This window comes from Scylla paramamosain, unplaced genomic scaffold, assembly GCF_035594125.1.
Source record: "Scylla paramamosain isolate STU-SP2022 unplaced genomic scaffold, ASM3559412v1 Contig44, whole genome shotgun sequence".
Taxonomy (NCBI): Eukaryota; Metazoa; Arthropoda; class Malacostraca; order Decapoda; family Portunidae; genus Scylla; species Scylla paramamosain.
The window spans coordinates 627,501-653,352 of record NW_026973709.1 but is presented as its reverse complement, the minus strand read 5'-3'; the positions used below and the strand labels follow the sequence as shown (position 1 = coordinate 653,352).

Genomic DNA, 25,852 nt, shown 5'->3' with positions numbered 1-25,852 from the left:
AAAGAAGAAAGAGGAGGAGGAAGAGGAGGAGGTGGTGGTGGTGGTAGTGGTGGTGAAAGGGTTTGTCTTCAAGGCCGTGTGTCGACATGGCTAGGTAGAGAGAGAGAGAGAGAGAGAGAGAGAGAGAGGAGAGAGAGAGAGACTTTCATTATTTCCCCTTCCTGTATTCAATTATATTCATCAATGTGTGAGAAAGGGGGGTCCAGGGGGGGCTGTGCCTCCCCTGGACCCCCTAAGGTTACTAACCTAACCTAACTTATATCCTTGGGATGATTGTGGACTTAGTTTCTGGAGGCAGCGCACTATTAATTTAATTACTATGGCCTTACAAAAGCCTTCCCCACATTGAAAACATCACAGACATGTTCTATAGTAAGTACTCTATCACGTTATGCAATGTGTTTTTAATAAATAGAGAGGAGGTCCAACCCTGCAGTTTTACCGAACAGATTAAGGGGGGCGACAGGGGTGGTACCTCCTGGGCACATAGTACATTCTGTGGCTTTGAAATCATAGTAAGTGTTTGTTGGGGGAATATGGACCTAAACCTCTTCTGAAGTAACCTTAGCCTTTTCTGAAGTTAATACTTACATGTCAGGTAGAATTAAGGTTGTAGCATATCTTGCAATATATATCAACTTACAGAAACTTGTTTAAGCAAAAAAAAAGGTAAAAGGTTAATGAACTGATGCATCCCCATGCTACACACTCCTCGTCTGAGTTGTCGAGAGTCATTGCTGGCTGGCTGCGAGAGGTGTGTGGGGCAGGGCAGGGTTAGCCATTACAGGAATCAGAATACTTAGTTATTTGAAGGTCTTGCTAACCTAGCCTAACCCTGACGTAACCTAAACTAACCTAACCCTAACCCTAATCCTTTCCTTTTTTTTTTTTTTTTTTTTTTTTTTTTTCATAATTAAGTAATAACTTCAAATAACTATAAGTAATCTGATTCCCTTAATGGCTAACCTCACCCTGCCCTGCACAGCTCCAGCAGCCAGCCAACAGTGACCCTCAAGCACTTGGAAGGGGAGGGTGTAGCATGGGAATGCATCAGTTCATTAACCTTGTTTTTTTTTTTTTTTTTTTTTTTTTTTTTTTTTTTTTTTTTTTTTTTTCAAGTTTCCAGAAGTTGATATATATTGCATGATATTCTACAACCTTAATTCTATCTGACATGTACGTATTAACCCTAGAAGAGGCTAAGGTTATCTCCATATTATCCTTTTCTTTCCCTCAGGCTTTATTTTTAGTTAATTGCTTTGAAAGAGATATCATAGAAACTTTGTTAATATATCTACATTTTATATCTATAGAATTTTAGGTTTTTCATTTTGTCCGAAAATACAATTTTTTTCACCGTTAATTTTCTCCACTCCTTTTCCTGTTTTCTTTTTACATTTTTAAGGTAGGGGAGTGCAGGCCAAAATAAACCAAAGTTGGGAAGCCTGAAAAGTTTAAGGAGTAAAAACACTGTTTTGCGCAGAAATCCTTAAAAATAGTCAACAAACAGAGAATATCCCATCCCCCCCATATTCCCCACTACACTATTCTAACTGTGAGATTACTAACCTTGCTAATTGGGAGGCTCCATCACCCAGATCTCCCATTATGCTATTCTTACCAGTAAATTGCAGTTTAACACCACAAATCCTATCTTTTTTCTGTCCCTAACAAGCTTGGAGACATGGTGGGAAAATGGAGTTTTAGGGTGGAAGAAGCTAAATTATGCCAAATTTTGACATTCGTTGGAAAGTCTAAGGATGAGGTGCCATATATTGAAAACTGGGAACTTTCTAGCTTAACCTAACTTTACCCAACCTAACTGAAAGGCGAGTCCTGTCCCCCCTTTAAAGACACTAATCCAGCTTAACCAGTGCATCTTTCTCCAGTGGATGCCCCCATTAAGAACACTAACTTAACTTAACCAGGGGGCTTTTGTATGTAGATGAGAATTTCTCAGATGATGTTTTGGTGTATAGTCTCTGCAACAACATCTCTTTATCTTTCATGGTCTGTCTCTTTGTGTGTGTGTGTACTTTTTAGAGATGACCTTCTAGTTGTTCTTCTCTTATGGTATTTTTCTTTTCTGTCTCTTTCTGTACAATATGTCCTTTATTTCCTCAGCATCCTGAATGGTATTCTTGGTAATATCTGTTTTATTTTCTCTCTACCTCTCCCTTCCACAGCACTCATCCAGGTGGAGGTAGAACCAGTGGGACGATGGTTCCACATATATGAGGCACGGCGTCTGCGGGGCCACCTCACCTCCTCAGTTGGGGAAAGTGAAGAGGAGAGTGAGGAGGAGGAGGCTCAGGAGGTGGAGGTGGACGATGACATACACTATCTTCGCTCTCTCAACCCAGCAGACTGGAAGGTGAGAACTCAGCCAGCATGGTCCAGTCATAGCAACATAAGAATGGAGAAGACTGCAAAAGATTGGCTGGCCTACACTGGATAACTCCTGTACTAACCATGAAAATCTGTTATCCTCCTCTTCCCCATGCAGTCAGCCTTCCTATTGCCATCTGGCCTCTATATGCATATGCCTAGTCATCTAACCTCATGATATCACTTATGGTGTAGGTGCTGACCACATGAATGCTAAGCCTGTTCTATTTGTCCACTACTCTGTGAACCAGTTCTTACTAAGCTCTTTTCAAAACCTAAACTTATCTAGCATATATAGTTCTGTCTTGATTGTTCACTATGAGAGCATCACTTACCTCTGTCATTTATTTGATTAGTATCTTTCTTTTATATATTGATACATTTCTACAACATTGCCTTTCAGGACCAGGATCATTATGCAGTACTGGGACTCCGAAAGCACAGGTACAAGGCCTCTGATGATGACATCAAAAGAGCGTGTAAGTCCTAGTGGCATCTGGAGCTAGAGTGTATAGTGTACTGAGTACCAAGTTTTAGTGCACCTGCTGTTTGAAGGTATTTTTATAGTGCCAGTTTTCAGTTGCAGTGTCAGCCCTTTTAGTCTTGGTATTTTTATTTTATTTGTATATTTTCAATAACTACATTTTATTTGTGCTTTGCTATGGATGTATGTGGTTGGCTTTGCTATACCAAAGCTCCTGGGGTGTAGTATGGTGGTTTGAGACTATGACTATGGCCACACTGGCAATGGTTGTGAGCAAGCAGGTGAGTGTGATAAATGGTGAGAAAAGTGGGAGCATTGTACCAAATAAGTGTGGCCACACTGACAGTGAGTGGGCGTGGGCGAGCTGTGTCTTCCTGTGGCCCACAGCGAGGAGCATTGTCAGTTGACTTTTGTCAATCATCTGGCACAGGCAGTTTGTTGCCTGCTATTGACATTGCATGGCTAATTATTGAAGTTTTGCTCACACCAATCATTTGGGATACATTTGCTAAAGTAGAACCCAAAGGGAATGCCATCATGTTGTTTGTAGTAATTACTATTAATTATGAAACCATGTCCATAACTGTTAGCTTTAACAAGCTCTTGAATTGTAGCTAGGTGGTGCATACAGAAGAGCAGAGAGAATGTGTCTGAAGAATAGTTGGTGCCCCTATGGCTATGAGTGTGAATGATATTTGTAAGAGTGTGTGGTGGTTTGTCTGGGCCACCCCATGTGGGATTGGCAACCTGATATATAGATAGATAGATAGACATTATATTTTCTGATCATTGGTTTTATGCTAAGATATCTGTAAGTCTAATATAATAATTAGCATTCCCTTTGGTACGTGCTTAAAACAGGATGACCCAACACTTGGGTAAAGGAATGAGAGTGCAGCATTAGTGTGCACTTCCGTCCATTGTGTTACTCCTCACAGACCGCATGATGGTTCTGTGGCACCACCCAGACAAGCGGCGAGCAGCTGGGGAGGAGGTGAGGGATGACGATGACTACTTCACCTGCATCACCAAAGCCTATGAGATTCTCGGGGACCCCATCAAGCGACGCTCCTGGGACTCGGTGGACCCAGAGTTTGATGACGAGGTGCCGGCTGTCAGTGCACACAATAAGGCAAACTTCTCCCAGGTAAGCGCTGATCACCACTAAGAAGAAAATTTATTCCACAAAGAATTCAAAGGTCTTTTAACTCCATGTCATACTGTAATGTCAAATATATGTGCACACAAGGCAAGCGCTAACTCCTATTAGGAAGAAAAATGACTCAACAAAGAATTGAAAGTTCAGTATTCATTGCTATTTGGTACATCTTTTCTTTACCACTAACCACTCTGGGACAATTCTTCACATTCTACAGCCATCTCCAAACATTATACTGGCTAGAAATTGCAAAAAATCTATTCCTTTTCACCGCTTTTTTCTTGCAGGTGGTTATAAAGATTGTATACATTACTTGTAGTGGTGTGGATGATTACATATCACTGAAGGGATTAACTCCATCTCATATTGTAATGTCAGGTCTATATATTAGATTATATAACTCTCTCTCTCTCTCTCTCTCTCTCCTCTCTCTCTCTCTCTCTCTCTCCTCTCTCTCTCTCTCTCTCTCTCTCTCTCTCTCTCTCTCTCTCTCTCTCTCTCTCCTCTCTCTCTCTCTCTCTCTCTCCTCTCTCTCTCTCTCTTCTTCAGTCTCCACCACATCTTTGTAAGGCACAGTGTTGCATTGCAGATTTTCACAGGGGTGTTTGAGTGCAATGCTCGTTGGTCCACCCACAAGCATGTTCCTGGCTTGGGCAAACCTGATGACACCAAACAAAAGGTCAGTCCAGATTAGCAGATTAAGTAACTGGAGCAGAGTGATTGGCCTGTACAGTCACATCAATCTCCCTTGTACTGTTTTAGAAGTGAGATTACTAGTAGCAGAAATGCAAGTAGATATTTGGTGACAGTTTACTTTTTATAGTTACCATCATCATATGCTATGTTGATGGAAAGATAGACCAGTAATTTTGAAAGTTTGTTTAAAATATCATACACTATAATTTTCCTCAGCATAGAGGGTCCAGTAACTTACACATAAAACATCATTTCAAGATTTCTTTGTGAATAGTGTTTATTTTGTATTGTTAACCGACTTAATTTTCATCACTGTGCAGGTTGATCGCTTCTATGGATTCTGGTACGACTTTGATTCCTGGCGAGAGTTTTCATATCTGGATGAGGAGGAAAAGGAGAAGGGACAGGAGTGAGTCTTCACTATTTGTATGTCTGGTCTTTTTAGAGTTATGTGTATTCCACTCCAGCCTTGCTTTATCTTACCAAAGGCAGCAAAAAATGGTGAAATTTGTATCTTGAAACATTAACATTGAATAAAATTTTAATTGAATAAGGAAATAATGCCCAAACTTAAGCCTAGACTTGACATTGGAAAAAATAACAAGAAAATTTAATATGGCTAGACAGAATACCCAGACTTATGGCAAGGAAAACTGGCACTGACATTGTTCTGATTGCTTTAACTGGTCATTTTAGTTTCTTTGAATATTTTGTAACAGTGCAATGTGACTGCAATGTTGTGGTCGCCTTCCCTTCTTTAAATCAGTCAATCTTGCCAGCCGGGAGGAGCGTCGATGGATAGAGAAGCAGAACAAGGTAGAGCGAGCGAGGCGTCGGAAGGAGGAGATGGGTCGATTGCGCAGGCTAGTTGACAATGCATATGCCTGTGACCCAAGGATAGCCAAGTATGTTTCGTTACTTATTACTGATTTCGTGTATTTTCGTTGTATCCCAATAAAAGTTGAAATTTTGTGCATTATCCCAAGAGATATTTATCACAAGGAGTACTTTTTTCTGTTGTTACATAATACTTCAAATTTCATTTTGATGGAAGGGTTTATGATGATTTAGATTGCAAAGAAGCTGTTCTTGTTTTACTTCTGACTCCTTATGAGGGAAAAATTAATTGCTGCTTTTGCTGTCTACTTCTGTAGCTAAAGAATGGGTAAGTTTATAGAAAAAGAGGGAAAGAGATGAAGAGTTATATATATATATATATATATATATATATATATATATATATATATATATATATATATATATATATATATATATATATATATATATATATATATATATATATATATATATACTATATATATATATATAATTTTTTTAAGATTTAAAGAAGAAGACAAGGAAAGAAGACTGGCTGAGAAAAAGGCAAAAGCAGAGGCAATCAGGCAAAAACAAGAAGAGGAGGAGAGGGTGAGTGCACATTGTGATCTCCAGTATTAGCACCAGGCCAATCTCTAACTACTCTCGGACACATATATGCATTGATTTCTACAACAGACCAAGGCTTCACATTTTTCTCATTGATTTGTATTTTTCATGTCTTATGCTCGGAAATGCCATATATTTTGAAATACCATGCTATGTTGTCTTTTTTTTGAATGATATGTCTTGCTAATGTGTAAATTTGGTGTTTTCAGGTAAGGCAGGAAGCTGAGGAAGCAGAGAGAAAGAAAAGAGAAGCAGAGGAGGCAGAGCAAAGAGCAAAACAGGAGGTAGAAAAGAAGGAAAGAGAGGTGCTGAAGAAAGCATTAAAAAAAGAGAGGAAGGTGAGGAGGAGGGTAGAATCTGCTTGACATGTAAGAACTTACCACACACTTGTCTTTGACGCTTAAACTGCTGTGATCGCTAACATAATCAAAAATTCTCTTGACAAATATATTGAATTTTCGTGGTGCACTTTCTTTCTAGTGTGTTCTAACTGACTGTCTTCAGCCTCTTTTTCATCACTGCAGTGTTGAATCTCTTGCTACCTCCTACTGATATTTTCATGCCAACTGCTCTTCTGATCTTGCTAACTGCATGCCTCACTGCACAAGTCTTTCTTCTTTCTTTCATCTCTATACTGTCTACCTCTTTAATGCAAGAGTTAACCATTATTCTCAATCATTCATCCCTATCTCTGGTAAACTCTGGAACTCCCTGTCTGCTTCTGTATTTCCACCTTCCTATGACTTGAACTCTTTCAAGAGCGAGGTTTCAAGGCACTTACCCTGTTTGTTTGACTAACACTTGACTGTTCAGGAGCCAGCACCTCAGTGGGCCTCTTTCTTCTTTTTTTTTTTTTTTTTCAGTCTTTGTTGTCCTTGGCCAGTGATCCTCCAATATATATATAAAAAAAAAAAATAATAATAATAATGATGATGATAATAATAATAATAATAATAATAATAATAATAATAATAATAATAATAATAATAATGATCCCTGGCTATGGCAAGCAAGCCCACTACATTATATCCTTTCCTCCTCCTGTTCCTTTCCTCTCCCCTTTCACTTTCATCTTGTCGCAGTCCTCCCTTCCTGTCACCTGCCCCTATAGTTCTCATGACTCATGCCTGGAGCCATCATTCTACCTGGCAAGTCTTTTTTTTTTTATTTATTTTTTTTTTTATCATTCATTTTAAGGCTACAAAATTTGCTAAAAAAAAAAGAAAAACTAAAAAATGAAACTCTACCCACTTTCATCTTCTGTAACATTTCACATTAAAATATTCTCATTCATTATATACTTTCAGATTTATATTTTTTTCCTTTTTCTTTGATGTCATTTTTTAAATGATTTTGATACAGTTCCTGTTCATAAGGGGCTGAGAGGACTGCATTTGTATTAGAAAGATGGAAAGAGCATTAAATTTAGTGTTCAAATGTGTAAATTAATTTGGAAACTAAAAAAATATATATACAAATTATGATTGCCTGTATTTTGTTCACGTAAATAATTTTAAAAAGCAACGTGAAATAGAATAAAGCACACATTCTTTGTCATTGCATAGATGTGATGGTGACAGTGATAAAGAACATCTCTGTATCTGTCTATCTTTATTTGACACCTCTTGATAAATACTCCATGAGGACATAACTGCAACAGATTTCTCTATTTAGTCCTGCCCTTGTATTCCCTTCCTCTTTGCTCTGAACTTCACATACTCTCTCTTCACCCTTTCCTCACATATTTCAGTAACATTTTTTATGCAAGATCTTTGGTCAAGGGCAATAAAAAGGGGGGAAAGAAAGTCCACTGAGATGCTAGTCCCAAAAGAAAGATCATAAGGATTATCCAGAATTGTTGGATAAGTGTTTTGAAAAGTTGGAACCAGCCATTTTAAAGAGTTCAAGTTATAGGAAGGAGGATCTTCTGGAGCAGGCAGGGAGTTCCAGAGTTTACTAGAAAAAAAATAGCAGTAAAAAGATAGCAAGATATGCAACATTGCAGCAATAACAGAGAGGCTGAAAATCATTAGTATATTATCCTCTATTCCCAGATGCTGCGGACTCTCTGTAAGGACAACAGTTACTTTGCATCAGAGGAGGGGGAGCGAGTGCAGACCATGACAGATGTGGAGCTGCTGTGTGAGGCACTGGAGCTGACCCGCCTGGAGGAACTCAACAAGGAACTAGCACAAGTGGCCCAGGACAAGATGCAAGGGTGGGAGGTACTCATGAAGGAGGTGAGGGAGGATCAACAGTAGTAGTAGTAGTTAATTGACAAAGGTGAGTGAGAGAGATCAACAGTAGTAGTAATAGCAGTAGTAATTTTTTGACACAGGAGGTGAGTGTGGAGGGCCAACAGTAGTAGTAGTAGTAGTAGTAGTAGCAGTAATTGTTGCTTATATAAAAAAAAAAAAAAAAGCATAATTTTTGTCATTCTTAAATCAAAAAATTTCCTAAGCCTTGAACCCAAAAGCTGCTCCAACAGACATATGGGTATCTGCATCACTTTTGAAATGAACTATGTTAGGTCTATTTAAGTCATGTTACATTACCTTATCTGATTAGCTAAATCTAAAGTAGCATAAAGCAAGCTAATCTAAATTAGAACAATCCACCCCAAATGATCTGGATATTCTGTATGACCTGTTTTCCCTAGGATAGTCAAACCTTTCAGACTATTTCTCCACTGATAGTTATGATTAGTACAAGGAGTCCTTGGTGTATGACAGTCTTGACTTTTGTCCTTCATATGTTTCTTTTACAGGCACAATAGTTATGTGTTTATGTCCTAGACTATGACTTTACAGTACAACAGTATTAGTATTAGTGATTGACATACTGCAGGTAGCTTACTTATGCTGGTTCTGACCTATGCAGAAAATCAGTTTATAACATGGCATAGGAACAGAACTCTGTCATAACTTGAGGACCCCCTGTAACACTTCTTTGCCTTCTCTCTCTGTTGTAGGTGAGTGAGGTGCGCAACAGGATCAAAAAGGAGAGGGAGGAGGTGGCAGCAGCGGCAGCAAGGGGAGGGGGTGGAGGAGGAGGGGAAGGTTCATCACTCAAAGTCTGGAATCAAGATGACCTCCAGCTGCTCATCAAAGCCGTCAACCTCTTCCCTGCCGGCACAACAAAGAGGTGAGCTGGTTCATGTGTGTGTGTGTGTGTGTGTAAATTGCTTCTTTTTATATATTTTTTGATATCTTATTATTATTGGTGGTCCACAAGGCTGTCCCTTTCCACTGGGGCTGACAGGGCTAAGAGTGTGAATGACGTGTCATTCACCTACATTCGTCTGCTGGTCACCAAACCAGCTGTTCCCCATATGGAAAGAGGTCAGAGCTTGTAGTGATTGATCTTTGGGTAGGACTGAGACCATTCACACACCGCACACTGGGACAGTGAGGCCATAACCCTTCAGGTTACATCCTGTACTTACTTGCTGCTAGGTGAACAGGGGCTACACATGAAGAGATTCTCCCAGGACTTGAACCCATGCCTTCTCGGTTGTGAGCCGAGCATGCTGACACTAAGTGGTGTGCATGTGTGTGTGTGTGTGTGTGTGTGGTGCCTTGTCTGGGCCAGCTGATGTGAGATTGCTGGCCTAGTATATAAATAGATGGGTTTTTTAAGCTTTAATATTTTATTTGATTGATATATTGCCTTATTCTTGTGTTTCCATGTGTGTTTTAAAATGACTAATATCAAGGTTGTTATCTGATCCCTACTACTGTTCTCTACATACACACCATTTAGGTCTTCACGTGGTATGGGGAATATAACAAAGGTGACATTTATAAAATTCTCAGGATCATAATTAGGATAGAACAAGACACAATGGGTTCAAGCTTGAAAATAGTTAGAGAGGAAGAAATTGGTCCTCAGATGGAGTAGTAGATGAATGGAATGGACTCAGTAATCAGGTTGTTAGTGCTGAGTCATTGGGGAGCATTAAAGGATTAGACAAATTTATGGATGGGAATGATAGGTGGATATAGGTAGATATGTTTCATACAAGGATGGCTTCTTGCAGCTCCCTTAATGTTAGGTTATGTTTTTAAGCATTGCTGTACTTAGAGGAACTCATTGAACCCTCCATGCTGCAGGTGGGAAGTTGTGGCAGAGTATATCAACCAACACACAGCCACCAGCATCACCAGGCTGGCCAAGGAGGTGCTCAATAAGGCCAAGGAGCTGCAACACTCAGACAAGCACATGAGGGAGGCAGCCAACAAGAATGCCTACCACAGCATGGAGAAGGCACAGGCTCGGCAGGTGATCAGCGACACCACAGCCTCCCAGAGATATGACAGTGAGTTCTTGCTGTTATGCTGACATTCAGATAATTCTTTTGCATCTTTGTGTAGTTTTATATCATGTTGATGCTTGGGTAATTTCTCATTTCTCTTTTTATACTAATTAATTATTACCATGAGTCTTCTCTGTATGAACTCAAGAGCTTTCTCCCTTCTCTGTGTAACTGCTGTGAATTGTCTTTTAGCTCTATACAATATCACCAGTTGAGCTGTGAATCAATTCCAAGATATTTTAAGAAAAAACATGTTTTTAGGCTGATGTTAGATCTTTCCTTTGTGCAGCACCACAGGAGATGCTGGGGATGAACACTGCTGCTTGGGGAGCTGAGGAACAGAGGTTGCTGGAGCAAGCCCTCAAGACCTATCCAGTCTCTACTCCTGACCGCTGGGACCGCATTGCCAAGTGTGTCCCCAACCGAACTAAGAAAGACTGCATGAGGCGCTATAAAGTCTGTATATGTGTGTGTGTGTGTGTGTTTGTGTGTCTGATGATGTGTTGCTTGCTATTCCCTGTATGTGAGATTGTGGAGAAAACAAATCAGGTTTATCTTGTTTATGGAGTGACACACTCTCTCTCTCTCTCTCTCTCTCTCTCTCTCTCTCTCTCTCTCTCTCTCTCTCTCTCTCTCTCTCTCTCTCTCTCTCTCTCTCTCTCTCTCTCTCTCTCTCTCTCTCTCTCTCTCTCTCTCTCTCTCTCTCTCTCATGCATTTATCTTTTGATCTGCTTTTATCTTTGTGGTCCCTCCATAAATGCATGGAGATGTAAGTGCTATGTGTGTGTGTGTGTGTGTGTGTGTGTGTGTGTGTGTGTGTGTAGTGAAGGTTTTATATATGTGTGTGTGTGTGTATGTAATGTAGTGAAGGTTTTATATAGTGCACAGTAGACACTGATGTTATTGTAACTTTTAAGTCTTATTCTCACATGATGGCATTTCAGGAGCTTGTTGAGATGGTGAAGGCAAAGAAGGCGGCTCAGGCTGCTGCAGTGGGAAAAAAGTGAGGAGCCAAACCCTGCTGTCTTCTTTCCTTTGTGAGTTCAGATGTAGCAAATTCTTGTAGCTGTTGTGTGAAGCAATCTATCTCTTGTTCTATTTTTAAGCATTATGTCTCAGCAGTGCCACTTTTGGACTACCTGAATTGGAGGGGCAGCTACATATATTGATGGGGACACAAAAGTGTAGCTAGGGATCTGTTTCTTTCCCCTCCACTTCTCCCTTTCTCTCCTTTATAACCTCATCCCCCAACTCTTCCATCTCTTCCATCACACTTCACTTCCACTGCTTGCAATAAGTTGTCATGCAAAAAGCAAAATTAACACTTGGAAAAGTATTTTTAAGTGCTATGGGAAAACTGCTAATATTGAAAATTAATGTTGATAAGTGCAGAATTCTATACATTGCAGAAAGCAGATGCAAAACAGCATGTGCTTTTCCTTATCATCATAGTGTAGCTCTGGAGGACAGAAGGGCAATCTCCATTAATATGGCAGTAGCCACAAGGAAGCCACTTCCTGAAGAATGAATGGATCTGTGGCAGTTGTATAAAAAATTACAAGACGTGTGAAAAAGTGTGCGGTGATTGTGACTATAATAAGAAGTAATATGCAATGATGACCATGTGATTGCATACAAATGTGTACCTTCTTAATTTTCTAAAGGAAAACTACAGTCTTAAGTTTGATTTTAAAGTAACACTAAATTTACAAGGTGGGTAAGAGTAAAGATGCCACATGAAGAGCTGCAGGTAAATGCTGTGATTAGTGTAGATCCTAATGAAGAGTTACCATAGAAAATACACAAACATCATTGAGACAATAGTTGTGACTTAACATGCTTATACACATTCACAGGTCCTTGATACACATGATTCAAGCCTGACACTTGAGGAATATTACTTTGTAAGTAATGGAGGTGCAGCTCAGAGGTGTTTCAGAATATAGCTCTCAGTGGCTGATGCATGGAATAAGTTCATGATGTGCGATTCAGTACCTCAAATAAGTGACTCAGTCTGTGATATAAGTAATAATGCAAGCTGTTGAATCATGGATGTGCGCCTCAGAATGTGTGACCTCGTAGCTTTGCCCGGACCAGCATAGTCAACCCTAACCTAGGCCAACACAGCCAGTAATAGCTTTGTGAAACACCAAAATATAGATAATCATTATTATCATCTGCAGCCACCATGCTCACCCACCACCTACACAAAATTTAATGTCTTCCACTGGTATATATATATAATATATATATATATATATATATAATATATATATATATATATATATATATATATATATATATATATATATATATATATATATATATATATATATATATATATATACATATATATATATATATATATATATATATATATATATATATATATATATATATATATATATATATATATATATATATATATATATATGGTCATGTGTGTGTGTGTGTGTGTGTGTGTGTGTGTGTGTGTGTGTGTGTGTGCTATAATTTTTGTTCATTGTTCGCATCTCGCTATGCACTCTACCTTCCATCATATCTTCAGTTTTAAGCCTTTCGTAACGACATCATAAATTTGTGGATTGACTTTTATTTATTTATTTATTTATTTATTTTGTAGATCAAACCTGCTGTTTGGGTGTTCCTTTTTCACGTGATCGCATATCAGGGTCTTCTTTGAAGTATAAAGCACCACGTTATCTGCGACCTTTGATTTGTGACAGATATCATATGGTCATTATTAATAAAAGGAAGCAGATGGTAATAGTGAACTGCATTACATAACCACGCATCTGTCGCTTTGATAAACCAAAATGCAGTATTTCTGCTACTACTACTACTACTACTACTACTACTACTAGTAGTAGTAGTAGTAGTAGTAGTGGTAATAGCTGTAGTAGTACAAATACTATTTCATATGACACAGAGACATGAGAAATAATAATAATAATAATAATAATAATAATAATAATAATAACAGTAAAATTATACGAACTTAACACTGTTAGGCTCGTAGTGCGGAAGGTTGGCGGGCAGTAGCGGCCAATCAGACAGACGGACGTGTAGGGGAACTAAAACTACAGATAGCGACCTGATATCTACCCCGCCAGCCTTCATGATTGCGCTGAGGTACCCCGCCACCCAGATAAACCTCATTTGGCCCCAAGCCCACTGCACACACACGGTAATTCTTGTAGTGGTGTAATTGTAATGGGCGATTGTTGTTTATTTACTAAGTGGGTGGTAGTGTGTAGGATTGAGATCGTGGTGTGATGGTGGGTTATAGTGGGGGTGGTGTGGGTTATTGACACTATAACGCAACACTGCACACACAAACAGACGGTAAATTTTCTAATGATGTAGTAGTAATGGACTGGTGTGGGTTATGCATATTGAGAAATGGGTGGTGGTTGGTAGGATTGAGGTCATTACTATCGGAATGGGGCTGGTGGTTGTGGAGAGTACTGTGGGATACGTACACTTTATATTAAGCAACACAACACACGTTACCTCATTTCCACACACAACTCGCCCCCGTGGACAGTTATGGTTTGTCATTTGCCAGTCATCCTCTATTTATACTTGTACACGTCAAGACGAGCCCTGCGGCAGACAAAACAGACTTAGTACTGAGTGATGACAAGCTCTCAGGTGCTGGTTTGTTTATCTCCCTCAGTGCGGTGATGTGACTGATTTTGTGGTGTCAGCTGATAGTCTGAGATGGCAAGGTGGCATCTGTCAACAGCAGTTGGGTGTCTCCTGCAACAGTGAAAGCATTTGTAAACAAAGTCAAGTGCCACGTGAGAGCCTTGACTTTCTTGTCTGTATAGCTGTGTAAATAGGGTGAAGCGGTTCTTGGCTTGTGTTGTCTTTAGTATAGAAATGCTTACTTAAACTTTTAGAGAGGATGGCTTGCTGCTGTTGACAGTTGCCACTTCACAGACTGAGAATGATGCCTTCATACTGTAAAAATCTTAAACATTGCAACAACACAATAGGTATAGAAATTAATTGCAGTACTGTATAGTAGGTTAAAAATTGCACATGTATGGGAATGAGCATGTGGCAATGGAAGTTGTGGCTGTCTTGAGCTGTTTTATCCAGTACACTCATCATAGGGCCTGGGTGAGCCACAGGTTGTGATGTATGGCAATACACTTCTCATCAGTGATCAAGCTTTTGGAATCACCTTATAGAAGTATTACAGCATCCTTCTCATTATTATGAGATTTTCATCTTTCTGCTTTGAAACCAGCTTGCAGTGACCTCACATTTCTGGTCAGTCAATCTTTGCTTTAGCAAGAGTGACTACAATGTTTCATTGAGTGAAGAGTCACGTACCGTGACCTTTGAGCTGCTGTAGGTTCAACTCGCTAGTATTGGTTAGAGGCAGTTATGATGTAGGGGCATAAATGTAATGCTTGTGCAGTGCCTCCTTTTGTAACGTGTCATGCCATTCTTGATGTGATCAGTGCAGGATGATAAGACCCGGGTCACATTGACTCCATGTATTAATTGAATCGATCAGATCCTGAGAACGTGAGAGAATGTGAACCAATTCTCATGAGGGTAGAAAGTAAACTGGTAATGTACAGCTCAGCCTTACAGAAACAACATTGCAGATTTATGTCAGTGCACAGATTTACTTATCCTTTAACTGACCATGCAGATGAATTTGTCTGCCCATGAAGCTTATTAAGTAGGAAAAATCTACAGTTTTTGCCATGTCTACTTGGATGAATTTGTTGCCTATCATTCTCTCTCTCTCTCTCTCTCTCTCTCTCTCTCTCTCTCTCTCTCTCTCTCTCTCTCTCTCTCTCTCTCTCTCTCTCTCTCTCTCTCTCTCTCTCTCTCTCTCTCTCTCTCTCTCTCTCTCTCTCTCTCTCTCTCTCTCTCTCTCTCTCTCTCTCTCTCTCTCTCTCTCGTTTTAGGTATTGGGACCATAGCCTCTGTCAGGAGCCAATATATTTTTTGGGATTCTTTTTAATAAGCATTCTTTTCCTCTTTAAAGAACATCTTACAGTTTCATTATCAGATTACTGAGTATAGTGTTTATCACTGAGCTCATGAAATATCTTATCAACTATTTTGCCTGTGATAAGGATTAAGATGATGTGACACTGCTCTACTTGAGATGATATCCTCTCTGTGATATCTATGATGACTCCAACATACATCTTTGATTTTTTTTTATTTTTTATGTGATGAGACTGGTTTTGCTGCATCACCATTGATGCATCTGATAGTTTAAGTGTGTCTGCAGATCTTGACAGTTGCTTTTGTGGGATTCTAAGAACTGACTTGCTTGAACAAAAAACTGCCTTGATGCTGGTGACTTATTTGATGATGTGTTGAGCTTTATTTATCACAAGGTACTTGAGGCATTCTCAGTCTGGATATCTGCAGTTTAACGTACATGAGAAATTTACAGCATACATACTTCATTGTTAACTGAATAGTATTGTCTTGTGATCTGGTGCCTGTGTATTTGTTTTTCATATGCTTCCTGTGGGAGTTGTTTCAACACCTCAATAGATTGCTTGCACAAGTTAGTACTTAGACAGGAGGATTGACAGCACACCCATGCTTATGTTCCCTTTTCATGTGTTGCCCTTTAGGTAGTGAGGAGAGACAGGTACCAGCAGGAGCAGTAGTGGTAACAACAGCAGGATGGGGAGCTTCAGGAAGATCCTGCCATACTCCTGCTATGAGCTCGGCCACTGCTGGAAACACTCGTGCTCCTCAGCCTCCTTTGAAATCTGTATCATTGGGTTCATTGAAAGCATCAAAATCTATGGTGTGGTGTACTTGGTATGTGACCTTTTTTTTTTTTTTTTTTTTTTTTTTTATGTTAGAGGGATACTATCCTCATTGTGTCTAGTAAACTGTTCTGGCAACTGCACTGGCTTCCTAAGCTTGATGGAAGTTTAGAATATAATTTAAAAAGGTAACACTTGGCAGTAAAGGGGTGATTGCGATAAAATATTGCATTGCATCTACTGTAATTTTATTTTGGCTCATTAGAATTATCTACAGTTACTGAAAATGTGTGTGATGGTGTCATTAGGTGACAAAATGTTAAAGATTACTGTTACTATATTGGTAAAAAGAGGTGAAAATGGATTATAGCTATGCATAGAACTTTTCATATCAATTACCTTATGCCATGATAGATCTGGTGTAAGTAGAGTGTGAGGTGAAGGGGAATATGATTTTGCTTTCTGGCTTCAAAAGTGGAAGGAAGACTTTGATCAGGAGTTAATAATTTTACTTGCTTGCTTTCTTTATTTCTCCTTTTCTTTCCTTTTTCTTTTGAATTGGGAATGACACTTTGTATTTTGAGGTTTATCTTTGTAATATTAATGACTTGCATTTGTTTGCATGCAGCTAACCAGTCTTGTGAATGCTCGGAAAATAAGTATGAAGTATGGAAAAAAGCTCTTGAAGAACTACTTAACAACATCAGTTTGTTTCCTGACAGTCAATGCTTTTGGGTACATTGGCTCCTACTGTGTTGTCAGGTGAGCATGCCAGGTGTGGCCTTTCCCATGCACATGTTGGGGCAGTTTGGAAGTAGTAAGTGTAATATACATGCTATTATACTGAGTGTGTCATGCTTGCTTTTACTCTGGGAAATTTATATGAAACCATGGAGTTGCATAACATAGTAATCTTTTTCTGTTTATCTACTTATTTGTTTATTTATTTTTTATGTTTTTGTGCATGGATAGTCAATTAATTAAGATATAGTATAGTTTATGTGAATGAATACACATTTAAGTAGTCAGTGGTCATAGTGTGTTGTGATCAGCTCCCACAATTCTTGTTACTACACAAACCAAGTATAGTGCATGAGTTCTTGTTGATTAGTTTGGAGAGAGGAGGTGACCATAGGATATTGATGAAGGACAGCCATTGAAGCACTTCATCATTAGCATATAAAATGACAAAAAAATTAGTATTTTCCAGTTGGAACAAGATAAAATACTGTAAAATTAGTATTTTCCTGTTGGAACAAGATAAAATACTGTAAAATAGAAAATACTGTATTTGACAGTTTATAAGACATATGGGGTTATAAGATGCATCTCAGTTTGGGCAGGCATTGAAAAAAAAAAAAAAGATAAATAAATGGGTTTAAGCTCTGTATATGAAGTGAAGGATTTAACCTGACATTTGATGCCCTCTCATATGTATTCAGATCCTTATTAGATTCCAATATTTTTCCTTGGGAAATTTTATAATTTTGTAACTTATACGCCATTGTGTACACGTTGTTTCTGTGACCCCATTATGTTGGGGAAATGGAATCTGGAAATTTTAAACACTATTGCATAAACTGTATTGCATGATTATTGTGCAGACCATCACCATGAGTCACCCTACTTTGTGACTCTCTTTTCACTTATAAAATCTTTTGTTATGTTAGGTTTTCTGAAAAAAATATAGTTTCTCATTAGCTTCAAGTTTTGTTGAACACACATGCGAGATAAAAATGTTAAAAGATAGGCATAATTTCTGTTGTATGAAGGTGTATCTTACCTAAGGAACGCAGTGAACCTTGCATGTGTTGCCAGGTTTGATGTTTAACTAATGGTGAATTTGTTTTGGTACAAACAACGTAAGCATAGTCACTTAATTTCTTTCTGACTGGTGTTATTTTATGTGAATTACCATTAAGTATGATCTGTTATACATTGTTACCTTACAAAAAAAAGAGTTGTTTTTGAGATTTAGAAATGATCATCACTTTGTTTACATGTGTGAAGATGTTTGTGGTTTGATTTAAGGGCCACTGTTGCCATAGACTTACTACTAGCCACTGCCCCAGAGCTGAACCTTGGCCTTATAAGACGCTGGCTAATTTTCTGAGACTTTTTTAAGGTGTGTCTTATAAGCTATCAAATACGGTAGCTGAAATTGAGTCACCTCTATGAAATGTCAAATTGTTTAATTGTTAATGATATGTTTGTTGTTTACTCCCACAGACACATTCTGCAGCACTTCAACTTTTTCACAGTCTCCTTTGTGCCAGGGTTCATTGGCAGCCTCATGGCCATCCTAGTGGAACGGCCAGCACGACGAACACTCCTGGGCATCTATGTTACCAATGTGGTGAGTGCCAACGCTGCTTCTTCCCACCCTAATTTCTATTTGGGATTGCTCTTTACAAAAGTCTTCTTCAGATGTTTCTGCTTTGAGGCATTCTTTCATCTAATCCTTTGTCTCTTGTGTCTTCATTGACATGGTCCTTCCATCTGATCCTATGTAGGTCTTCCTCTTCTTCATGCTCCTCTTTCCACAGCTCAAGGTTCACCCCGGGGAGGTCGCGACATGACACTCGGGGGTTCCTGGGGGTGAGGAAGGGATGAGGGGATAGCATTTTGTCTGTGTCTGTATGTGTGTGTGTGTGTGTGTGTGTGTGTGTGTGTGTGTGTGTGTGTGTGTGTGTGTGTGTGTGTGTGCAGGAGCAGTACTTACAGGAAGGGGTCTGGAAGGTCAAAGACAGACCGCTGTTCACTTTCCACATTGTCACAGTTGTCACACAGAAGCTTGGCCAGTGTCACCTGTAGAGAAGAGACACACTTGAGCTCATTTGTTTGCTGCTAAAACACTTAATTTGTTAAGTAAGATCAAGATAAGTTAGCTAATTTGATTAGTAAGGTTAGACATAACTAGATTTAGGACAGATTAGGTAATTAAGTTAAGTTTTGAGTAGATTTGGCAAGGTTACTTAGATTTTAAGTTGATTTGATAAGTAAGGTGATTTACTTTTACTAATGCTACTATTATTTCTACTACTATTATTCCTTTCTATCCTATGGCTGACTGGGATAAGAATGTGTGTGTGTGTGTGTGTGTGTGTGTGTGTGTGTGTGTGTGTGTGTGTGTGTGTGTGTGTGGCTTGTGTGGGATTGCCAGCCTGGTATATAAAGAGAAATGAACTATTGCTATTACTACTACTGCTGCTCACCACCCACAGACAGAGATACTACTGCTACTATTATTACTATTACTACCACCACTACTTAACACCAACAGAGATACTATTACTACTACTGCTACCACCACCACCACTCATTACTCACAGATGGATAGACTACTGCTACTGTTACTACCACCACCACCACCAAGGAAGACCCACCTTTCTTATTTCAGTGAGCTGAGGGTCGGTGAAGCGCACAAGTGGGTCAGCATTCTCATACCAGAACCGGTCACAGCAGCGGAGGTTCCTGAACTGAATGCCAAGGATGCAGCCGAACGTGGGACCGACCAGTCCACCGTGCAGCGGCGTCTCAATCAATCCACCAGTGAACAGATCTATGTCATCCACGTGTGCGTACGTCCGTTTCATTCGCTCGATCACCGGCCTCGCTATCTCCCTGTGCAGGTCATCAAACGACCTCGCCCTGGTCAGGTTACAGAGGGCCCTGTACTCATTGTAAGGCTGCAGTCCATGGTCTCTGCCTCGCTGGATGTTGAGGGCAGCCAGGTCCAGGCCAGAGAATGGCTGCCGCTTGTCTTCAAAGAGATGGTTGGTCACCTCATCTGTCAAGAACTGGTCCAGTGTCTCCATGGACACAGTAGTCAGGCCGTGGATGATCTCATCAAGCATCCCAGGCTGGTAGAGTAGGTCTGGGTTGAAGAAGTGTTCGCTCAGCTTGACAGGAGGGTTGCACTTGGCAAATATTCCGTCCATGCGCTCCAGGGAAGGCTTGAGTAGAGAGTGGCCAAAGCGGAAGGCTATGCCAAATTCATTGAGCACTGTTGGGTTGCAGTATGCATCGTAATCTGAGAGAGAGAGAGAGAGAGAGAGAGAGAGAGAGAGAGAGAGAGAGAGATAGTCATTAGGAGTGCAGTGTGTTAGAGGGAAATGTTGCACACACACACACACACACACACACACACACACACACACACACACACACACACACACACACACACACACACACACACACACACACACACACACACACACACACCTAGAGTCAGCTGGCCTGGCATGGAGCGGGTCAGGGGGATGCAGAATGGCTGGCCAGATGATATATTGACAGGAGGGAAAAATGGATCGTTCTGAGGAATGGCTATGGGGAAACACTCAGGGTGGACTGTCTGGGGAGAGTCACATCTGCGGCAATCCAGAATCGAGTCTTGGAAACCTGGAAGAGAGAGAAGTGAATGTGTTTAGTGGGTGAGGTGAAGAGATGCTGGGCCAGGAGTCAGTGTATTTACAGACATGAAGTAAAGAGAGAATAAGTACTTTTTTTTTTTATCAACACATACACAGTTAAGTTAATATTAGAAAACATATACCTGTTAACACTAGAATGAGAAAGAGAAACAGGAGATTTGATAACTAATGGAAAAAAACAGATAATAATAAACAACAAAGATAGATTAGGTTAGGAACAGACTAAGAAAATATATAGTTTTAGTGACAAGTATGCAGAAATTAAAGAAAACTAGACATATAAAGATCAGGAGACAACAAATCAATAGTTTATCAGACCTTGGAAGCTACAACTATGTAAACACACACACACACACACACACACACACACATATTAAAGCCACCTCCACCTCACATTACCTGACCAGCTTCCTTGAATTCATCCACAGCCACCTGGACAAGCGAAACACCTCTCTAGCTGTTGCTTTTGTCGACTTCAAAAAAGCCTTTGATCTAGTTGATCACACTGTTGTCATCAGCAAGGCAGTAAGTCTGGGTCTCCCTCCTAATCTGATAGCGTGGCTAGCCGACTTCCTCACAGGGAGACGTCAGGCCGTTCGCTATCAGGGCTCTGTCTCTAATTTCCAACAGCTGACATGTGGAGTCCCCCAGGGGACCAAGATGGGTCCTCTATGCTTCCTCCTCCTCATCAACGACGCCCTCACCGACACCCCCCATCGCTGGAAGTATGTGGACGACTGCACCGTGGGCGTCCCAGTTTCCAACAAGAACCCGGACTACTCGCCACTGCAAGCAATTCTGGAGCGACTGCGGACGTGGACAGAGGAGAGCAGGATGACCATCAACCACAGCAAAACTGTGGTGATGCATTTCTGTACCTCCTCTGTACCAGTGCCCCCTCCCCGGCTCACAGTGGGCCCTCACCCCCTCCAGGTGGTCCAATGTGCCAAGCTTCTCGGAGTCACGGTGGACGACCAGCTGACCTGGAAGCAGCATGTCGCCAGCACCGTGAGATCAGCTACCTACAGGCTGTACATGCTGCGCAGACTCAGGTCGCTGGGGACGCCGACAGATGAGTTAAGGGGGGTGTACCTCACCTTCATCCTCCCCAAACTCATGTACGCCTCCCCAGCGTGGTCCTCCTCCCTCACACACACTCAACAGCTACAGCTAGAGAGTGTGCAGAAAAGGGCGTGCAGGGTCATCCTTGGCCCTGCATACACCACCTATGAAGAAGCCCTGACCACCCTGAGTCTGTCCAGAATATCCACCAGGCACCGAGAGGCTCTGGAGAAGTTTGGGAAGGGACTACTGCATCATCCGCGTCTCAGAGACATGCTGCCGCCCGACGCGCCTCGCCCTGTCCGTGCCACCAGACACCACAACAAAATAACGCCCCTGAAGGCGCCGCGCACGGACCGGTACAGACTCAGTGCGATTCCCACCATGGTGCGAGCCATCAATCGATAGTATTTCCCTCCTAGATTAGTCTTACCGTTAGGATTAATGTTAAGTTTTTCCCCATCCCCTATGTACATTTTCAGTTTGTCAACTGCCTAAACAATAAACCGTTTATTATTATTATTATTATTATTATTATTACACACACACACACACACACACACACACACACACCTACCTTTGTTGATGGGGGTGAAAATAATATCATGGTCAATAAACTGGCCCCACTGCATGACCATTAGGGTATAGCGGACATGCGGTGCAGACACATCGTTGTGCATGTTGGTGGAAATGAGCCGAGGGGAAGGGAGAGGCTTGCCGGTGACTGAAGTGACGCGAGGTTTAGACAGACCTGGGGATGACAAGAGAAGGTTTAGGGGTATTTGAGTGTATTGTAAAGAAATTCATTTGTTTATCTATCTGTCAGGCTGGCAGTCCCACAGAAGGCAAGGTTTGGGGGTACTTGATTGTACTGTAAGGAAATTGGTTTGTTAATCTATCTATCTGTCAGGTTAGCAGTCCTATAGAAGATAAAGTATGGGGGTACTTCAGTGAGAATTAAGTTTATATATCTATCTGTGACACTGGCAGTCCTATACAAAGCACAGACAAGGCACCACACACTCACACACACAATAATAACAGTAATATATCTATCTGTCTGTCTGTCTATCTACATACAAGGCTAGCAATCCCACAGAAGCCAGCCCAGACAAGGCACCACACACTCACACACACAATAATAATAGTAATATATCTATCTGTCTGTCTCTCTGTCTACATACAAGGCTAGCATTCCCACACAGGCCAGCACAGACAAGGCACCACAGACTCATTTACAAACATATTTATTTATACTCTTTCCTAACTTTATCAAGCTTCAGTTCTTTATTTCTTGTCCTGTCCTGATTACTGACCCTGAGAATTTTGCTTATGTCATCCTTGTCATGCTCTCTATATCACTTTGGGACCTCTAGCTGACTGAAATGACTTCTCTCTGATTCTTAACTTTATAAAGCCTGAACACATTATTTATGTTCTATCCCTAACACTAATACAGACACATAGACATCTATCTGATCTACTCTTGACTTTATCCCTTATTTCATCAAACTTAAACACTTAATTTCTTGACCTATCCCAAATACCAACACACACACATGCACACACACATATATATACACACATACACAGACATACAGACAGACAGACACTCACCGTTTTCATAAGAAGGACGTAGGAGTCGACTTTTTGCCCTGAACGACTTGCCGAAGGACGGGAAGTTAAGATTATTGCACCACCCTGTAGCTGTGCGGAAACGCAAAGTGTGGTCGCAGGGCAGTGTCTGGTCGTCACGCTCAAACACGCTAGGAATTTCCGTGATATCGCTGACGTCAGTGTTAGGCAGAACCTCCATCAAATCCAGTACGTTGTTTGGGGAACCTGACTCGATGTCTTTGAGCTGGCCGTCTGCTGCCCGAGTCTTGCGTGACCTGGCTCTGGTGGTGGAGAGACTGTCAGTGGTGAGGCGTGGTAGACAAAACTGTGGTGTTTTTATCATTTTCTCTGTTGTTTTATTGTTTGCTTGGCTTTCTGTTGTTAATTATGGGAAATTTCTGCTGTTTTTGTGTCATGTTCACCTCAAAATACATCAGTCTAAGGCTCTGAATAACCCTTTCACTAACTAATGCACTCATCTATCACACAAACACATACTTGAATCTTCCTGAGGTCTTGCAGTCAATCTGGTTGGTGTCGGCCATGAGGATCTGGGTGTTTGCCGGGCCGCGCTGCACCTTGAGGAGGCCGCCAGAGAAGGCACGCAGCTCGTCACTCTCCTCCTTGCTGGACCCGTAGATCACCGACCCATCAATGAAGGATGTCACTTGGTTGATCTGTTCTCTGGGGCCTGTGTGAAGTGTCACCATTAATAAGACTAGTGAAGCAACATTACATAAACTCAGTGATAGTATTTATGATAGCTCTCTGATAATTTACACCACCATCACCACCCATTACTCACTTACCTGAAGGAATGGGGTCAATATCCACAGGTAAGGGAAATCCTGAGGTTCCTAAGGGGATTTGCTGAAGGGACCTCTCCTCTCTTCCTCCTCTTTCCCCATCCTCTCCTCCTCCCCAGACCTCCATGCCTGCCACAGTCAGCCACAGACACCACCATGTCACCACACAGGCTGTCATACACACTCTGGAGAAGAAATGGAGCGAGATAATGCAATGACACAAAGGGAAACACAATTTTCAGGGTCAGTAATTATGTTTAGGAAAATAAATAATTGGTTTAAACTTAATAAAAGGTAGAGGTTAAGAGGGGTCTGATAGTGGTCTTAAAGTGGTAAAGGGGACATAATAAGAGTGATATAAGCAAAATTCTCCAGGTAGGGCAATAAATAATTGGTTTGTGCTTGATAAAGGCAGAATTAGATTAAAAAGAGGTCTAATCCATTTCTACAAGTGATATGAGATGCAACAAGGGTGATATAAGCAAAATTCTCTGAGGCAGTAAACAGGGAAGGACAAGAAGTAAAAATGGATTCAAGCTTGAGGATAGATTTAAGAAAGACAGGATAGAATGGAATAGACTCAGCAATCAGGTTGTTAGTACTGAGTCATTGGGGAGCTTTAGACAAATTTATGGATTGGGTGGAAATAAGGTAAGAGCAGAATAACACACACAGCAAAGGTTAAGGTAATATCATAAAGGATAACAATTTATTGGGGCTTCCACTCATTCACCCTGCTCTTATAGACAAAGAATAACACACACAGCAAAGGTTAAGGTAATATCATAAAGGATAACAATTTATTGGGGCTTCCACTCATTCACCCTGCTCTTATAGACAAAGAATAACACACACAGCAAAGGATAAGGTAATATCATAAAGGATAATAATTTATTGGGGCTTCCACTCATTCACCCTGCTCTTATAGACAAGGTGGCATCAAAAGCATTTCTCTCTCGTAGCATAAAAGTCATAATGTAGTGAAGACTGTCATTCATCGTGTCATATTTCACAAGAGTTACTGGGTATCTTATCTCTTTTTTGGATATCTGTTACCATCTAACGAAATACTAAAATAGTTAAGAGTATTTTTACATGTCTGTCTAGGTAATAACCTAGACAATGAGACAATAGTGAAGATTGTAAACATGGTATGCTTTTCATACCATCTAAATTTTCGGGCAAAAACACTTATTTTGTTCCTTAATTGATAAAACTCAAGGTTAGTGAGACTTTTCCTCTTCTAGTATATTTCCACAAAATATGAATGCATAAAATCCCCTAAACATTATTTGTTTTCATAAGTTAGAAATAAAATCTGCATATTGAGATGGTCTTTTGGCGGCGCCAAAACAGTTTAAGCACGAATCTGTGACTGAGGTGAGTTCCAGCCGCTGTTGTGCTTATTTTACCTGTCCCACGAACACAACAGCTGCCTGGCCAACATTCAGCGACTCAGAGACACATTACCAAGTAAGCAAGTGGACATTGCCGCCCTGACAAGCTTTTTAAAGTGTAAAGACGTACTGGGTATGACAAGCCGCAGCTGAGTGTTTTGGCATAACAACACAGCGGCGTCCTGGTTCCCTGTAGCTCCCTGGCTCCCTCCCCGTGCACAGTTTGCTCTCTCTCTCTCACCAAGAAAACAACAAAATTTGCTCTGCGGAGACGAGGTTAATGTGTG

General features: G+C 40.6%; 2 protein-coding genes and 1 pseudogene across 2 annotated transcripts in view; 2 read left to right on the top strand and 1 right to left on the bottom strand.

Moving 5' to 3' along the window:
* LOC135098072 (peroxidasin-like) overlaps window positions 1–25,852 on the bottom strand; it is a 41,480-nt gene that overhangs the window by 15,525 nt on the left and 103 nt on the right. The window contains exons 1-8 of the mRNA XM_064000283.1: window positions 25,696–25,852; window positions 24,172–24,353; window positions 23,861–24,053; window positions 23,363–23,643; window positions 22,323–22,496; window positions 20,475–20,651; window positions 19,637–20,283; window positions 18,973–19,058 (exon numbers count right to left, since the gene is read on the bottom strand). The exon at window positions 25,696–25,852 is cut by the window's right edge and continues 103 nt beyond it. Of these exons, the coding sequence (XP_063856353.1) occupies window positions 18,973–19,058; window positions 19,637–20,283; window positions 20,475–20,651; window positions 22,323–22,496; window positions 23,363–23,643; window positions 23,861–24,053; window positions 24,172–24,353; window positions 25,696–25,730 (1,775 nt within the window). The 5' untranslated portion in view covers window positions 25,731–25,852. The remainder of the gene's footprint in view (window positions 1–18,972; window positions 19,059–19,636; window positions 20,284–20,474; window positions 20,652–22,322; window positions 22,497–23,362; window positions 23,644–23,860; window positions 24,054–24,171; window positions 24,354–25,695) is intronic.
* Window positions 689–12,701, top strand: LOC135098069 (dnaJ homolog subfamily C member 2-like). Its single transcript, XM_064000281.1, has 14 exons — window positions 689–773; window positions 2,187–2,374; window positions 2,792–2,867; window positions 3,811–4,019; window positions 4,621–4,710; window positions 5,048–5,136; window positions 5,507–5,632; window positions 6,068–6,155; window positions 6,383–6,511; window positions 8,228–8,413; window positions 9,145–9,317; window positions 10,286–10,491; window positions 10,778–10,944; window positions 11,433–12,701. Exons 1-14 carry the CDS (start codon window positions 689–691, stop codon window positions 11,493–11,495), a joined length of 1,875 nt encoding a protein of 624 aa, XP_063856351.1. The 3' UTR covers window positions 11,496–12,701.
* The window catches only part of LOC135098071 (dnaJ homolog subfamily C member 2-like), a 32,255-nt pseudogene continuing 22,535 nt past the window's right edge, over window positions 16,133–25,852 (top strand).

What these genes read in the sequence shown, in the direction of transcription:
- LOC135098069 (XM_064000281.1), top strand. Translation starts at nt 689, where the DNA reads ATGCATCCCCATGCTACACACTCCTCGTCTGAGTTGTCGAGAGTCATT. An exon ending in TCAACCCAGCAGACTGGAAG is followed by an intron (nt 2,375 to 2,791) that starts GTGAGAACTCAG and finishes ATTGCCTTTCAG; the next exon opens with GACCAGGATCATTATGCAGT. An exon ending in ACTGCATGAGGCGCTATAAA is followed by an intron (nt 10,945 to 11,432) that starts GTCTGTATATGT and finishes ATGGCATTTCAG; the next exon opens with GAGCTTGTTGAGATGGTGAA.